At 39.3% G+C, this 18435-nt stretch overlaps 1 protein-coding gene across 1 annotated transcript in view; it reads right to left on the bottom strand.

Moving 5' to 3' along the window:
• Positions 1-516: 516 nt before the first annotated feature.
• The window catches only part of SNAP91 (synaptosome associated protein 91), a gene marked incomplete at its 3' end in the record, with an annotated part of 74092 nt that continues 56173 nt past the window's right edge, over positions 517-18435 (bottom strand). The window contains exons 11-20 of the mRNA XM_015825217.1: positions 16618-16645; positions 13191-13300; positions 12748-12854; positions 8573-8587; positions 8244-8408; positions 4221-4313; positions 3397-3666; positions 3132-3212; positions 2915-2986; positions 517-600 (exon numbers count right to left, since the gene is read on the bottom strand). Of these exons, the coding sequence (XP_015680703.1) occupies positions 517-600; positions 2915-2986; positions 3132-3212; positions 3397-3666; positions 4221-4313; positions 8244-8408; positions 8573-8587; positions 12748-12854; positions 13191-13300; positions 16618-16645 (1025 nt within the window). The remainder of the gene's footprint in view (positions 601-2914; positions 2987-3131; positions 3213-3396; positions 3667-4220; positions 4314-8243; positions 8409-8572; positions 8588-12747; positions 12855-13190; positions 13301-16617; positions 16646-18435) is intronic.

Raw genomic sequence — 18435 nt, 5'->3', positions numbered from 1 at the left:
AAAGCTAGGCGTTTTAATTGGTTTTATTAGTAGTTTTAGTAATTTTAACATTAAACCAAAATTTTTTACCACATTCCCTGGTGCTCGTGTGTTTTTCACTGTTTTAATATGGAATTACCCAGGGATCACATTTTTAAAGAAATTTTTGATATATATATATATATATATATATATATATATATATATATATATATATATACACAAATACGGTAGATAGCAGGTAGCTGTCAAGAGAAATATACATGCTATAGAGAAGCATAATTGTAAAACTGAAAATTGCATACTGTAGGAGGAAGAATGCAATAGTTACTTGAATAAGGAGTTTCATGCATGGAAATAAGGACAGACAACAGTAAAAAAAACACCCAAACTGCATTTCATAACAGTTAAAAAGCAAATGAAGCACAACGTAGCATAATAAAAGTAACTGTTGTAAAACATTGAATTGCTGGCAAAGAAAAATGAAATGGAAATGAAATGGGAAGTACTTGAATGGTGAGGAACAACAATACCCACCACCAAACAGGTCAATCACACCTGAAGAGTCCACTTTAGCCGGGGAAGCAGTGGGCAGGGACGATGGTGCTGCAAATGCATCCACTGGAGTAAGCATGATAATATTTAGTAAAAGCAAATTAGGAATGATGAGGCCATTTATCTTGAATCCATGACAACACAATGTATATATTGAAAAGACTTGGAAAAACTAAATTCCCTTTAGATTTTTCACAGAGTATCCACTATTAAAGCAGCATCTTTAAAAATTAGATTGAAAAGAAAAACTGTTCTGGGCCATTTTTTATTTATTTTGTACACACGCAGGGACTACACACAGTAATATGTGTGTATGTGTGTGTGTGTATGTATGTCTGTATGTCTGTATTATATTATGTATTTATGCCTTGGTTTTATATTATTGTATCTGCTCAAGAGCTGTTGTTTTCAGATTTCTCATTTCATCCATTCTATAGCAATTCTGATTAATTCAAAATATGATACAATTTTATAGCCAGATATAGTTAACTTTCTAGAATTTAAACTATAGATTTCCTGGATTCTGGGTAGCATGAAAACTTCCTGATCATGGAAGCTTAATGATCCTTCTTTTAATAGATAAGCTGTGGAGGACAGTATTATGACCCTAGAAAAAGCCTAAAAATGCTTATTAATATAGCAGGTAACTGTCACTTAGAACCAGATCTAAACTGCCAGATAAATCTGTCAAAAGGAAAGGTGCTATTAGACTACTGTGTTTCCGCAAAAGTAAGGCCTACTCTGAAAATAAGCCCTAGTTTGATTTTTGGGGTCGGCCTAATATAAATCCTACCCCAAAAATAAACCCTACTCCCAAAATAAGCCCTAGTTTTGCAGTGAGGCACACACCTAAAAATCAAGCTAGGGTGGGGGTGTAGAGCTGTCCCACACACCCTCCACCCTTGCAGCAAGGCCTCTCCTCGCCCACCCACTTCTTCTGCAGTGTCTTCTGCAGCCAGATCTGCATTTCTCAGTCACAGGTCTTTCTGGAAGGCCACTGGAGCCAAGAACTGAGCTATGGATTGAATCCATAGCTTGGTTCTGCAAGATCTCGGTACTCAGCTGCATAGGCCTTCCTGAAAGGTCTTCCTGCAAAATGCAGGCCAGAATGCAGCTGCAGAATGAAGCTGCTCCTTCGGCTGCAGAAGAAGTGGACCGGCTGGGTGGGGCTGTCGGCGCCAGAGGTGAATAAGACATCCCCCAAAAATAAGACCCGGTGCTTCTTTTGGAGGCAAAAAAAAAAAAAAAGATCCGGTCTTATATTTGGGGAAACATGAGTATGTAGCTCATAAAGCTTTCTTCCTGGGTTATGATTATAAATAAGCTCTCCAGGTAGCTTTTGACTCTGTCCATCTTTCAGCAATGATTTGAACAGGATGTTGAGTGTAAACTGCCTACAGAAGTCTGTAAACAAGATTAGCACTATAAGTTAGCAGAAGCTGGCACACATTACCTTCCTAAATAAAAATAATTATGTTCTCATTTTTTATTATCAAGTTTTTATGTAGGATTGACAATCTCATGTTCTAGGTCAATGGCTTGCGTGGGAACTTGTGCAAGGCTTATACAATCTAAGATTTGGGGGAGGGAATTGCCTCTTTTCAAATATAGTGGTGTAAATGTGCTCAAAGGCAGCAGCCCCCAACCTTTTGGGTGCCAGGGACCAGTCCATGCAGGGCAGTTTTTCCGTGGACTGGGGGGGAGTGGTTTTGCGCACTGTTTGCGTGTGTGCAGATGGGGGCTTCACTCGCTTGAGTGGCCCAGTTCCTGGTGGGCTGCGGACCGATGCCGGTCCACGGATCAGGGGTTGGGGATCCCTGCTCAAAGATCATCTAAAGCAGTGGTTCTCAACCTTTTTAATGCCGCGACCCCAACCGGTCGTAAGTCGAGGACTAAACCGGTCGTAAGTCAAGGACTAAACCGGTTGTAAGTCGAGGACTAAACCGGTCGTAAGTTGAGGACTACCCAACCGGTCGTAAGTTGAGGACTTTCCCTGCCCGGGAGCGCCGCGCATGCGTGGTTCCGCCCCCTGCGCCGGCCGAGGCGTAGCTGGCAAGCGGCAGAGATGGAGCAGGCCGACCACCAGCTGGCCCAGCTCAAGGGAGGTAAGGCACCCGCCGGAAAAGGGGGAAAATATGGCGGACAGCCTTGCTTGGTGACCCCCGTGAAATGGTCGATCGACCCCAAATGGGGTCGCGACCCATAGGTTGAGAACCGCTGATCTAAAGTGACACAGGGAATATTCAGGAGATCAGCTCAGTTTTGACATTACTAACTTTTCAACAGTTTAAAACTGATCATATTTCACAGGTATTTTGGGAAAAAAAGGTGACAAGCCACACAAATACAAATAGCTTAGATCTAAAGAGAAAGCACCTACCTGATAATAGATCACCAGTGAGAGAATTCTCGGGCCCAGGTGAAGCTCCAGTAGCTGGAGAAGAAAAAGTATCTTGCAGAAGCCAAAGAAAAATTACATGAAGATTAGAGATAGATATGTATATGATTGACAGAAAAATGCTCAGCAATCAAATAAAATAGAAATTTAATAACACAATTTGGATTATTATAGGACAGAACTTTTTATATATATTTACCTGTCCCAAACAGATCTATGCTAGGAGCTGCATCTGACTTAGGTGGTGGAGGAGCATCAGCAGGTGTGGATTCAAACAAATCTAGATGAAGAATATACTTTGTCTTACTAATTTATATCTCCGTGTCGTGAAACTTGTTTCTTTCTAAGAATAATTGCCATAGAGATTAAATATGCAAAAAATAAGAGTCTGTTTCTATATGCTGAAAATTTAATTCACCCCCCCCAAAAAAAATTCAGTGGAAAGGAAGAATGAAATAAGTTACCACCAAAGATATCTAGAGCAGGAGGAGGAGCAGAGGTGGTGGTAGTGATGGTAGTAGTAGCAGATGTAGTAGCAGTAGTGACAGTAGCAGTAGTAGCAGCAGCAGTTGTAGCAGGGGCTGGAGGGGCCACAGCAGCAGCTGGAGTAGGACTGGTTGCGGAAGTAGCTGCACTAGTTGTAGGGGTAACTACAGGAACGCTGGTCTCAGTTGGCTTCATAGCAAAGAGGTCCAGCTCAGGAGTTGCATTGCCTTCTGATGGGGCAAAGGGGTCTTGTAAAAGGAAATGGCAGAATATACATATATATGAAGGATCAGCCGGGAAGGATAGGAAAAGCCACACCCTGTGTGGATTAAATCACACACACACACATATCACAATTTATACATACATGCAAAACAGAAACCAAAGGCACAGCTTGGTTAACCACTGTTGATTCTCTGACATCAATACTAATAGGCGCCCAAGTGCCCACATGCATTTTCTCTCTCCCTTGAAGTAAGGCACTTTGAAAAGTTCTGTCCATCATTGTAGAAACCTTCTACCAGCTACATGCAAGATTCAGCATTGTTAACATTTTTCAATGAAAAAAAAAAGCTTTGGCGAAATCATGTAAGAGTGCTTTCCTGACACAATTTTTGTTCGATTAGAACTTTTGTCCAAATATCTGGGGAAAATGTGTGTTGTTGTTGTTGTTTTTTTAAAAAAAAAGGGTATGAATTCACTGTTTGTATGACGGTACTTCAAATAAAATTAATCATACTGTGTGTGTGTTGGTGGTGCTGTCTACTCGATTACTCTACCTTGGGTGGTAAAGGACTTGTACGTAGTTCTCGACGACGATGTCCCCAACCCCATCGACCACGACGACGGGGAAGTCGACGACGTCCCCGAAGTGGTCCTCTTCGACCAAAGGCATCTTGAGTGCGGGTTTAGAAACAGAAATTAAGAAGAATAAAAAAAAGAGAAGAAAATATAGTAAAAGAACCAAGTTAAATAGCATAAAAAAAATCCCTTATACAAAATGCGGGTTCATAGGGTGACGGTTGCATTTGTTTTGTGCAACTACCAACAGTTTTCAAACTAAATTCAACCCAAGTAATTATATTAGGTCACGATGATTGCGAGAGTCTGCAAGTACACACAAGGTAAGCAGAAAAGCTAATGGCAAAAAATGCTCCTTGTATAAGGGTCTTGAATAGCATGCATATGTAACAGCACTGATGATGTTACCTAGTTAGGGTAATGAAACGTCTGCAAGAAAACAAGCAAGCTCGGAGAGCACCAAGGACCCCTCATTTCAACCCTGAGCTACAAATATTCTCCTTCATTGGTATGCATATATAACCTCCAAGGGGGAAAAAACCCTAATAAATAACATAAAAATCATTCAATAACCAATATACTTAACAGAGTAACTTTTCCTGTTCTGTTAAATCGTATTCTCTAAGATTGGGGAAGTAAGGTAAAAAGTAAAGGCGTCCCTGCGGATTTTACTCCACTAGTGGTTCCCGACTTTAGACGGTGATGCTCATCTCTGTTTCAAATCTCTTTCTGAAGATATTTCTGTGGTTATGTGGCCAGCATGACATCACGGACTGCTGTTACCTTTCCACCGAAATGGTATCTATTTATCTACTTGCATTTGCATGCTTTCGAACTGCTAGGTTGGGAAGAGCTAGGATGAGGACGGGAGCTCACCCCGTCACGTGGCACTTGGTTCTTGAACCCAGGCTGCTGGCTTTGCAGCCAACAAGCCCAGTGTCTTAACCATGGAGCCACCGTGCCACCCTTGGGGGAAAGTAAAGTAGACTAAAAAATATTAATTGTACTTCAATTACAACTCCTCTTAACTTGGATTACAGTAATTATATCCATTGTATTCTAATAATTCAGGTGACATTATTGGCCTTATTTATTTGCAGAAGCTATACACAAAGCAATTCACAACCTTGCAAGGGACTGGTCAAGCTTGGGGTGTGTGCAAAGAGAACTTGTCTCCCTAAGACTAGACTCCAATCATTGTAGGAAGTCAACCAATTGTCTATTTTTTTCTTGCACACATCAAAGCTATAACTTTGATCTCCTTTTTAGCAATTCACGAGCAAGTGGGATTAAGACTCTGGATCAACACCCAATCTCCTTTTCACGAACACTCTAGGAAGGGGGAAATGGGAACCTTCTGCTTCTAGATTGAGGACATGTTTTCTAATTCTTGCTTGTGTCAATGAATCACAGTTCAAACTAATTCCCAGTTAATATACTGAGTCAAAGTATGATTGGTTCACCACTTAGCAAACAGGAATTTATGGCTTGTTAATGGCTAATTTGGGTCAGAGATATTAGAAAGTACAGTATTATGCTGAAACTACTTTTCCAGTGTTGTTAATACCACAGATTCTTTTGGTAGGACTGCCTTCTTGCCACTAGTGTTTTCTTTTCATCTCCTCCAAGAGTATTTCTTGTCATCGGAGGAAAATTCTCAGAGTGGGCATAGCAGTGCAGTTCAAGTAGCTTAAACCACAGAAGGAAAAATAGCGGCACTTGGTTGCTGTTCCCTCAGGTATCTCACAGTTAAAACTTCAAGGCAATTTTAAGGATAAGCTTAGCTTTACTACTGTACATCATGAGAACATTATCAATGACCAGTTCCAGTCACTTTAAAGAAGGATATTGATTTAATCTTTTTCTCTGGCATCCTCAGAGATCAAAATTCACTAGCTTGTTTATGCAATGCTAAACTATCCTTTAGAGTTAATCAAAACAAGCCCTCCTTTATCAACTAGCAGAAAAAAATATAGAATGCAATTGACACGTGCTACATGGTTGAAAAATAATGCATTTGCACTTTCTGCAATTAGAGACACCTAGAATTGTCCATTGGGTCATGAGAAACAGAAAAAGGCTAGACCTAGTTTTCTAAATTCAAATCTAGAAAAATCTCCTGCCTCTAAATAACGTTACAGCTATTATTATTATTATTATTATTATTATTATTATTATTATTATTATTATTATTATTATTATTATTATTATTTAAATTTATATACTGCCCTATCTCCCTTACGGGACTCAGGGCGGTGAACAGGCGATACTAAAAACCACGATAAATATACATAAGTTTCTGTTCTAAAATCAAATTAAATAACAGGCCTGCTCTAAAAACACCCCATACAAAACCCCCACTAAAACATAATCAAACTACGCCAGGCCGGCCGCACGGAATAGATGGGCCTTCAGGGCTCGGCGAAAAAGTAGTACCCCATTTCTTTATTCTCTATTAGTTGTGTACAGTACTACTGTACAAACTCTGCCAACTCCAGCAGCATTAAGTAAGACGGGCAAAATGATTAGAAAAAATGAGGAAATACTGAAGTAGCCACAATGGTGGGGAGTTTGAAAAGGCAATTCAGAATTAAAACAGGACACTGTTGGTTTTGCTGCCATGCAAATTTCCCGTTCGAAAGATCAATTTCTCTAGAAACAGGAAGACTCACATGCTTATTAAGACACCGACAATTTAATGTTAAAAATATTCGTCCTTGAAAATAAAAATCCTGCTGCCTATTCTAAAAAGCTCATATAGACATGCATCTGATTTGCAACAGAACAAGTTAAAGCTGCCTTTAAGATCTATTAAAGAGCAAAGTAATAAGAAAGAAAGCGACAGGAAATGGAGTCTGCCAAATTCTCATTGTGCTAAACTTGTATTCTAATAAATGAAGCCTTTAAGCAATTTTGTTTTGCTTAACACATTACAGAAAACTGTATGGCAGTTGTCCAACAACTGAGAACATTTCAATTTCAAGAACTCTACTTAGCTAAGGTAAACAGGAAGCTTTACCCTAAAGTCACACTGAAATGCTGAAAGCAGATACTGAAAATGGGATAAAATTTCACAGCTGTTATATTGGAAGCATTTTGCTTACCTGAAGAATCATTAAATCAATTGTATGTTTGTTTTACAGCAGTGGTTCCCAATCTTTTCTATACCCCGCACCCCTAGAACGCTTCTGATATATTCTCGCACCCCTTACAAAAGTTCAAAATAACGGCAATGAATTATGCGTATACATTATAATTTTGAAAAGCCAAGTTTTCGCGCCCCCTGGAATATCGTCTCGCACCCCCAGGGAGTACGAGCACCCCTGGTTGGGAACCCCTGTTTTACAGTATGTACTTTTCCTTCTGAAAAACTTTTACCTCATAAAATTATATTATTCTGTAGGCTACAACTTAGGGCAAGAGAAGGGCCAACCTCCTCTCCCCAGTCTGGCATTAACATAGCTAATGGTGATAACTGCAGCAATACCAATAGATCTATTTCTCCCATTCAGAGAAAGAAACCTGTACAATATTTATAACTAGCATCTCTGGTAAGCAGGTATTTTTGCTTAATTACGCAAAGTTCAATTTGCTTTAGAGGGTACAGCCGATTCATTTGGGATACTAATTGGCATTTCCAAGTCAGATTGAATATAGCTTCAGAACAAGGGACTGCCCATAAGTGTGTGTGTGTGTGTGTGTGTGTGTGTGTGTGAAATTAAATTCTTCTATATGTCTCAAACACAATTTTTTTTCTCCCGTTGTTATTTGCAAGGAAAGAGATTCACACTACTTAATATAACACGTTTATGATGGGTAAGTTAGCTCCATCATATTCCTATGAAGATTACTTCTCAGAATCATTTTTGCACAGGGTATAACATGCACGTAGGGTCCCTTTTCAAGAATTTTTTTATTAATTCTGTAGGTAAAGTGAAGAAAGTTACCCGAATCGATCGGTGTTTCCTCCATCCTCCCCATGTTTCAGTTGAGAAAGCGGTAGCAAATAAATAAACTAACTAACCTCCGAAGAGATCCACCTCATCAGCAGCAGCCGCCGCAGCAGTGGTAGTTGCAGAAGTAGTTGCTGACTCAGCAGTTGCAGCAGGAGGAGCTAAGGTGGGTTCTGGTGCAAATGGATCTGAAATCTGTGGTTCAGAGGTAACACTGGAAAATCCAGCCAAACTGTCTACATGCGTCCATACAGGAAGATCAAACAGGAACAGTCAGCAGAAAAGGCCAAAGTAACACTAGATTGCACAGTAAAATAAATTAAACAGAGACAGGCCTAGTCTAATTGAATATTTAAACATTTCAGCTGGAAGAACTGCTTAGAAATCAAGCATTACTCACCCTCTCCCAGGAGGTCTGTAAAATGTCCGTTAAAAGACAGCATTGTAAAAAAATAAGAAGGTTAAGAAAGTCAACATGCATGCTACTCAGAAGTCACTCTCTGCCAAAATGGGGCTATTTCAAATCAACGGGACGCTGCTCTAAGTCCAGATATGTCACTGGTACTGGCATGCAGCTTTACATGATGCTGTGTCTCTTTTCCTTTTCCAAAGCACCTAGAAACAAAGACTTAAGTGACTAAGGCTTATCTCAACCCATCTCTGACACAGCCTTATCCAACTACAAACCATCGCTGAAAGGAAGAATTAACTTGATATATTTGGCAAATAGTTATTAGGTTTTTTTTAACACCAGAAAATGAACCTGAAAAGGCTTGAAGAAATGGCACAACACTTCACAATCCAACTCGTAACAAAATAAGCACAGACACGTGCTTTTAAACACTGATTTTAGAAATCACAGAAGCAAGGCCATTGAAAAAGTCTATAATTAAGCATCTCTGTTTGAATGCAAATTAACAATTCTAATAGTGGGTTTATAATTTGGTTGTAATGAGCAAATAATACCAAAGTCTTAAAATTGTTTTTATTACACTGGTTTCCTGCAAGTGTGTCTTCCATCCACTGATGAATAGAAAAGGACTTTTCCCACCTTTGAAGCTGCAGAGGTGATCAAAAATTACCTGAATAATTGTTCTATGATTCTTATCCCTTCCAGATCAAGAGTGAAAAAATGGTAAGCTTGTTTGGCAATTTGGAAGGGAGACTCAAAATGCAACCAAGTCAATATAGTGAAGTAAAGGAGGCAGCTGCTTTCGGATTTACAGAACCCCTCTAGATTTACAGAACCCCTCGTTGTCCACTTCTGCCCTATGCTTCCAACAACGGTTGTGACAATTTCCCTTTGGAAAATCCTCTCCTTGTTCCAGAAGTTGTCTAACTGAGGACAATTAAGACTAGGAAGAAGCCATCCAACAGTAGCAAGGCCAGCCAGAGCCTTAATTCTGACATAGGATTTGTGATGAGATGCCCAAACATGCTAACCTTGTCTTGGGTAGTGTGTATGGCCAATTTCCAGAGAAAGATACTGTTTGGTGGCTTGTCAGGCGGCCCAAAACACTCCATACTATGCTAACTGAGCAAGCAGGGGAAAGAAGAAGACAGACTCCAGTTCTTGGGTAGCCAATGTCAAGCTCTGGTCAGAACTGGCCATGTTTCTCAACAATACACACTTCTCACTCACAACCAGAGTCTTGAGGAGAATCGTTCTGTCTAGGCAGGTGACACGGCTCACCCCTATCATTGGCACCTGGGACCTGACTCTTTCACTTTGGAATTTTCCTGATCCTGCAATGGGAAAGATAATGAGGGTCAGTCCCCTTGTCTTGCCCTCCAGAAGACTGAGAGCAGCCTGCCCAGATATGGCTAATGATGAGGAACACATTGTGACTTTCTTATGCCAATTCAGCTGGATTGTACTCTGAGCCTGTCATTGACTCACTTAAAAAGCATAGGATTTTCTTCCAGTCACTGAAGAACCACCCGAGTGATGTCCGTGATGTTCATTTGCTTTCCTCTTCACACCTTGCCCTCCGCTCTCATCGCCCACACACTTTCACCTGTAGCCAATGTTGCTACTGCTGCTGCTTCTATACCCAGTCATACAGGTAGTCCTCGAGTTACGACTACAATTGAGCCCCACATTTATACTGCTAAGCAAAACATTTGTTAAGTGAATTTTGCTCCCTTTTACAATCTTTCTTGCCACAGTTGTTAAGTGAATCACCGCAGTTATTAAGCACTGTAACACAGTCTTTAAGCAGATCTGGCTTCCCCATTGACTTTGCTTGTCAGAAGGTTGCAAAAGGGGATCACGTGACCCTGGGGACACTGCAACCCTGATAAATATGAGTCAGTTGCCAAGCGTCTGAATTTTGATCATGTGACCATGGGGAGGCTGCAATAGATATAAGTGTGAAAAATGATCATAAGTCACTTTTTTCAGTGCTGTTGTAACTTTGAATGGTCACTGAATGAACTGTTGTAAGTGGAGGACTACCTGTATATATAGTTGGGTCAAAAGGGGATGCTAATGCCAAGGGCTGCTGCAGTGTAAAAGCAATGCTAGGGCCAGCACCTCACACAGAATAACATTGCATGCACTCTTTCTTGCTGATTTATTATGTCACATTCTGACTGCCTGGAAGAAAGCTACGGCTACTTCTTAAAGGTTTTTTCTGAAACGAAGTAGATGGGTTTTGTGTGCATATTCTGAAAATTAATGTCCTTCAATACATCTGTTGTATACGTTTAGTCATGCCAACTGTGTAAGTTCATATTTTAAGCACGGTCTTCTGACTGGCTCATGGTTAAATTCATGGTGCCTTTAAAAGATAAGTGAATTTTCATCTTTAGTGGCCCTACAAAAGTTCCATGTTGTAATCAACAGGACAAAAGAACATAAACTAACTTGTACACATAGGCCCAAGCTCAGCAAATCAGCATAGGTTTTTCTTCCCAACAGGATTTGGTTGGCTGGATGATTTGATGACTCTGATGTGTGTGAATGCATGCACATGCTCTCCACTCGTGCTCTTATGTACTACAGATACAGTTCTCTAATGCATTTTGCTGCAAAGACATATTTGAACTTGTTGATGTAGGTATAGGATTAAAAATAAATTTCCCCTCATCCTTCCTGGAAAGACTCTTGAGACAATTCAGATATATGCGGATGTACTAAACAATTCTTGCTTTGATAGGGCAAACTGGGGAAGGAAAAAGATAGTGCAAACAATATTTCATTAAGTCTCAGAAAGGAAAGATCTATCGGCGTTGTTCTCTAGGATAAGACATAGATGGGATTTTCTCTTTACATCTGATGCATAGAAGAAAGCATGCAGCTGACAATACATTTATTTTCTTCCCCTTTTTCTAGCACTGCCAAAGCCACACATTAAACAAATGCAATGACATGAAGAAGACCTCTAGGACAGAACTAGCTTTACCACTATGAAGATTGAGGGAACCAATTCAAGTGGCAAAAGCTGGAGAGAGAGCATCCTAATTGTTTACACGCAGTGCTTTTTTTCTAAAAAAAAAAAAAGGTGCCGGAACTCACACACGTCATACAACCCGCCTTGCCTACCCTACAAGGTTCCATCCCAAAAAAGTGCCGGAACTCCGTTCTGGGCGTTCTATGACAAAAAAAGGCCTATTTATACATATACATTACATGTGACCTTATAGCCCAAAGGCCAAGAAGTAATTCTCGTTGAGTTGTCCAAGTCTCTTGGCCTTTTTTTCTTTTAGAGAATAAAGGCAGGTGTGCACCACATAACCTGGCCTGCCACTCTCAGGTATGGTGAAGGATACCATTAAAAATTTTAACCCATAATACCTCTGTTAGTTTTCACAACAGTTTTGCTACAGCAGACAAGGTTGCACCTCTGCACTTTGTTAGAAACACTTTTAATGCCACTTACAAAGAAAAACATTATAACCTAAAATGCTATTTTTAAATGACCAAAATCTCTGTGTCCTGTTGGTTTTATAATAGGCTCAATATTTTCAAGATGTTAAAAAAAATGTTCTGAATTCCAACGGTATCCACTGTAGTTCCAATTGCCTGCATTTTGAATGGCAGTTTAAAGCATTCAAATTCTAAATGTCAAATTCCTTCTGCAGGAGGAGATAATTAAATCCAATAGAGTTAGGAATATAGTGCTTTGATTATAGGCCAATAAAATGAAAAAGGAGAAACACATTTTAGAATTTCTTTAGATTCAAACTCAGGCTGATTCATGAAACAAAATTTTCAGGATGTGTTTGTTTGAAACATACAGTGGAATAATATCAGTACAAATAGACATTGTATTCAAAAATATTATTCTGAAGTTAAAATATGCTATAAAGATGAAACTTTAAAATTCAATATAATGGTATTTTCCCCCTCAAACTGGAGATTTCCAGAGGTGTTAGATGGCTGGCAAGTAGAAAAGATATACTCTGAGACATCTAGAGGCCTGAATGACTGGGAAAGTCCAATTTTACAAAATTGGTGTAATCAGCACAAATAGTCTTAGACATAAGAAGGTGGATTAAGAAAGCATGGTCAGCATTCCAGCTTTATTCTGAAATTAAGTTTTGGGGAATTAAAATCATAAAAAGTTTTACCTCCCCATGAAGTTGTTCCACCAGGGGGAGCTGCTGAAGCTGCTTGTGCAAGGCCAGATGTGAAGTCTGGTTGAAGATCTAGAAGGTCACTGGAGAGCTTGGAAGCACTATTGCAAGGGGAAAAAATTCCAAAAAGTATTTGGATAAAAATCATAGAAGTAATTTTGAAGTCCTGTGAATTCATTTGCAAGAATTAAACAAAAATAATGGCATATTCAAGAATATAATTAGAACTATACAAATTGTTGTGATCTTGTATCAACTTTCCCCAACCTAGTGTTCTCCAGAGAAGTTAGGCTTCAAAGGTCTGTAAAAAACAATCATAAGTCACTTTTTTCAGTGCCATAGTAACTTTGAATGGTCCCTAAATGAACTGTTTTAAGTTGAGGACTACCTGTACCAAATATTTTAAAAGTAAGTATCATATTTGCAACCAAACTAACCTTACTGGAGCCGTTGTTGAAGATGTTGCAAAAAGATCAAGTGGTGGAGATGTATCAATACTTCTTGCTGGGGTAGAATTGGGAGATGTAACCGTTGTGGCTGGAGAAGACTGGAAAAGAAGAGCTGGTTAGGACACATATTTATATACTTATTTTATTTATTTAATAAAATTTATATGGCCACCCGCTCACTCTCAGTGACTCTGGGCAGCTTACAAAAAATAAAAAGTAACATAAATTAAATCTATTTAATTTCCTGCAAGTGGGAAGCTAAAGAAACATTAATCATGCTATCACCACAAAAGAAGTTTTTCTAAAATATTAATGATTTCTGTTAATTATTGGAAGGAAAGCCTGCAAATATATGCAGATTTTAATCTATATAAATAAAAATGTAAATGTTCGTTTGTTCAAAATCTTAAATCTCCGAAAGTTCTTCACCGATTGCTTTGAAATTTTGACACAACGTTGCATTCGAATACACGCGTGTTTTTATATACAGTACCTATATTATATAGATGTCACACCTGTGACAGGTAAAACATGCTTTTTTTGAAAAACAGCGCCATCTGTTGGACGTAAAAGCAACACACGCTTTTACCAGACTGAGCCACAGCAACGCGTGGCTGGGTACAGCTAGTGGTGAATAAAAACCTAAAATATCCCTATTTTTATAGGAAGTTTCCAAGCCTGAACAGGCCCTCTAAAAAATTCTTCAGTAATATCACAGCAGAGTACTATGAAGTTTGACTTAAATGAACACTATTTAATCATTATGTAATGAACTTCAAATTAGCTTTATAAAAACCTTAAGGAAAGAACACATGGGCTAATATTAAAGAATCAAGAGCCAAAACAGGAGTTACAGTATGAAAAGCATTTCAAAAGGCTGCTCTGAACTCTTCCCTTGAATTTTTGCTCACAACTCAGCATTATCTGGGGATCAATGACTAAGTAAGATCTCATTTTTTTCTGGCCAGCACAAAAATTGGCATTTTGTCAAGATCCACGTAGGAAAAGATACTAGCAATATATCTTTCCATCAAGAATGCTCCTTTGCTGTAAGAGTTCACATACATTTATACTTTAAAACAAAAAGAGTACATTCCTGATGGGAGGGTGAGTTTGTATGGAATATAAATCCTCTGTACAATAAATGTCTTATTTAAAGTCTTTGAAGCTAAGTCCATTTTAAAAGTTGGCTTTATCACACTAGACAAATTCAAGTCACCTCTGAGATCTTTTCCCAGAAAAAAACTGTATACTGTGAATACATTAAGAGTTGGACAATCCTGTATATTTTATAAAAGTGATGTTAATATAAAAAGTTTTGGGCAGAAATTTGTATGCAGTTAATTATGACGGAGGTGACAACTTTGAAATGTAGACTGTTTACTATGACAGTTTGTTTGGACAGCAATAGGATCTTTGATTCTGGAATGTTGAATAAAACATTGTAAGACAGGCTTTTGTGTACTATGTGTGGTGAATAAGGCACAGATCTTTCATTTAATTTCAGAAGTCCATTTGTTCAGGATATGGTAGTAGCCTTCAATCATCATATCAAAGCTATAAAACACTAACCTTTGCTTTACCATTAGGAAAGAAATTAAAATCTTTTCATCCAAACCTCACTGATTATTCTTAATTTTTTTTTCAACTGGATTTTAAGTCTTTAAAAATATTCAGCTTTTGTTTTGTCTGTTACTGAGAGCACTCTAGGGATTTCAATACTAAATATACTTCTGCATCTATATTAGGAAAACTGCAGTGTTGATAAAAGACAGCATGCGTTTTTCTAAAAAGACTCTGCTATGAAATCATCATAAAATGTATTAGTGAGAAGCACTTAGATTTAATCCTGAGAAGTATTTCCAACCTTATTTAAAAACTATATTGCCAAAGCTGTCTCGGCCAGCAACATCAAAGCTGTCAAATTTGAAATCTATAGTAACTAGGAAATGTCCAAAAAACCACTATGTTTCACATTTTTGCTTCACAGCAGGAAAATTTTCCGTTCAATTATTTTCAAAGTTAAGTCATGCATGAAACCTCATGTAGACTGAATTTTTAAAAAGCTTTTAAAACTATAACCTTCAACAGGATGTCAGAATAGGTTATAAGCAAGGAAGTTACTTTAAAAAAGGGTACATTGTTACAAAATAGCTGTGAGGAAGAACAATTACAAATGCCACAAACATATCCATTGCTCAAAGTAGTAGTCTGCTGGTTCTTCACCCACCTATTCTGGCCAATGATTTTCTTTGGATTGAGTTCAAAATTGTCACACACAGGGCAAAGAAAAGCTAATTATTTCCTTTTTTGGTTGGGTTTTTTTTTTTTGCTTGACAACTGTGTGTTCTGTGCTCACTACAGAACACAACTCTGTGTCCACTACAGTCCAAGTCCTGCTCTGGCTTCAGATTAAGCGAAATCCCAATATGGCTTAGCATGTTGTGGCGATTGTGTTCATTACACAATGATATGTGCACATCCAAGGCAGATTCCTTAGCTGAATCATGTGCACTTCTGGTGCAGTTACTAATACTCATTTCACCAGCCACACTTATTTTCAATTTCCTGTGCCCTAAAAAATAGCAGCCTAAATTCTAAGGTGATGCTGGTGAAAGACATGACAGCATAATGTAATTAAATCTATCATTATACATTTTTCCCCTTAAAACATAACTGCTGATTGTAAATTCACTCGTCATGTAATCCTTATATCTTACTTTTGAGAGTGTCGGAGAAGGTGTGAAAGGGTGTGCAAAAGATGCTGCTTTTCGTCGGGGAAGGTACATTGAGGTACACAAGTGGATAATGCAGAGCAAGTGCAGAGGGGCTAGAGGATGCGCTGATGGGGGACATCTACCCCAGTAACATGTGATCTTCCCTACTGGCTTCCTCATTGACTTTCTGGAAAAGTTGGCATGGAAGGTTGCAAATAATGATTTCAGGCACTAAGTAACCTGACTTAAATAACATTTTGCAAATTCATGACTGTGGGTGGGCAGGGATGGCCAGAACCTTGACAACCATTCATTCAGTGCTGTTGTAACCTGGAACTCATGTGACCCAAAGGTAGTCAAAGACTACCTATATTACTTAATGTTTGAATCCAGGGAAGCTAGTCTCCTTTTGGTACCACTGAAATCCCATCTATTTCAGTGGGGCTAAAGGAAAATTAATTTCTATGGATACATGCTTATGTTTGATTCTGTAGTTTAATTCTCTGGAAAGAAGTCACCCTGGAAAGAGGTCATCCTATGTAATATTTTTCACATAGAAATGAAAAGTAATATAGATGTATGGGATACAAACAGTAAGAGATCAAATATCAATTTTATACATTCTTAGGAAGCACAAGACTTTTCCAGTTTACATATTTAACTGAAGACTTGACTAGTTATATAAATCTTTAAATTACCTTGCCCAAGGGTGAAGGAGCACCAGACCTAGAAGAATTAACATAAGAAAATACGATTCAGGAACAGACTTTATTTGCTAGTTATAAACTCACAGAAAAATCTGTCAAACTGTATAAATATTTTAAACAATAGTGATTGCCTCTGCAATTGTAAAACAAAATTTCTATTTTAAAAACAGATGGGAAAACATATTAAAAATAGGGACAACTCATTTCTTCCTAAACCCTTTCCATTGCTCTTTTTTAAAATGGAAGAAAAGATTTAAAATATTCTCTAATAATTTCATTCTAAATCAAACATAATATGGTTAAAATGTGAAATTAACTGGTCTGTTTGGAAATATAGCAAATCATGATATAAGTTAAAGTGCCCATAAAAATGATAAAAAGATAAAGGAACAAGACAAATAGATAATGATTGTACTTCAAATCAGAAAAAGGTAAGACCTAGCCCGAAAATAAACCCTAGCTTGATTTTTACATATGTGCCTAATATAAGCCCTACCCCCCAAAATAAGTTCTACTTAAGAGCCGGCGCATTTGGCCGCCCATCCATTCCATCACTCTGCCTGGTTCTTCGACACAAGGTGAGAAGAGGTGGGGGGAGCTGTCCCACATGCCTCTCATATGCTTACATCAGGACTCCCACAGCCAGGCTTCCCATGCGCTGTCACCTGTCACACCTCATGGCAGCACCAACAATCCCATCCAGTCAGAGCCTGTGTGGCCGCTGCCCCACTTCTTCTGCGGCTGCTCACAGCCGCTTGCAGAAGGATGCCACATGGCGCACTGCACTGGTGCCACTGCAATGAGGCAGATGGGGAGCTACTCCATGCACCCCGCAGTTACTTCAGGACTACTGCAGCCAGGCCTCCCACACCCCGACCCATCACACTGCCACCCCACTTCTTCTGCGGCCACTTGTGGCAAGCCGCTATGTGGCGAGGCAGGTGAGGAGGAGCTGACCTACGCACCCGCTTACCTCAGGACCCCCACTGCCAGGCCTCCCACGCCTAACCCTAACCCCCACTCCCCCCAGGGCAACCACAATGCCTAACCCCAACCCTAACCCACAATGCCTAACCCCCAGGGCAATCACATTGTCTAACCCCAACCCTAACTAACAATGCCTAACCTCCATCCCCCCAGGGCAACCACAATGTCTAACCCCAACCCTAACCCATAATGCCCAACCCTAACCCTCAGTGAAATCAAGTTTGATACCCCTGATTCAATAGTAGATTTAAACGGAATAATATTCTGACCCCCAGACAAGATGAGTGCAAAAAGAAAGATCTATTCCTTTGAATTCAAGAAAGGAATCATGGAGGACTTCTGGTTTTGTGTCGTAGCAATATGGATGCAGGGAAGCAGGGTTCTGCCTCCCATGCTCGATTTCGACCTGCTGGAGGCCTGAAAAGAGCCTAAAGTTGCTCTGGAGAGGCAACGAAGGAAGGGACCCTCATCGATCACAGAGAGACAGCCATTGATCCATTTGATCCAAGGAAGCTCTCTGAACCGGCAGGGGAAAAACTGGCTGCAGTCCGGTAGCCAGTCTGAAGGTACCGACAACCGGGAAAAAAGCACTAACGAGCAAACCATGAGCAACGTGTTTGGAACTGGGTGAAAGTATTTTCCTTGCTCTACTATTTTAAAAAACTTTCTCCAGAAAAAAGAAATCCCAAAAGCAAGAAAGCTCCCAGATGTAAGAGGGAGAGGGGGTTTGCCCCTCCCCCTAGAAGAAAAGTGGCAGTTTAACATCTTTTGGGGGATAAACAGACAGATTATAAAATTAATTTGGAAACAACATAAAGACGT

The sequence above is a fragment of the Protobothrops mucrosquamatus genome, unplaced genomic scaffold (assembly GCF_001527695.2).
Source record: "Protobothrops mucrosquamatus isolate PMUCROS unplaced genomic scaffold, P.Mucros_1.0 scaffold2549, whole genome shotgun sequence".
Taxonomy (NCBI): Eukaryota; Metazoa; Chordata; class Lepidosauria; order Squamata; family Viperidae; genus Protobothrops; species Protobothrops mucrosquamatus.
This window is presented reverse-complemented; position numbering and strand designations above follow the sequence as displayed.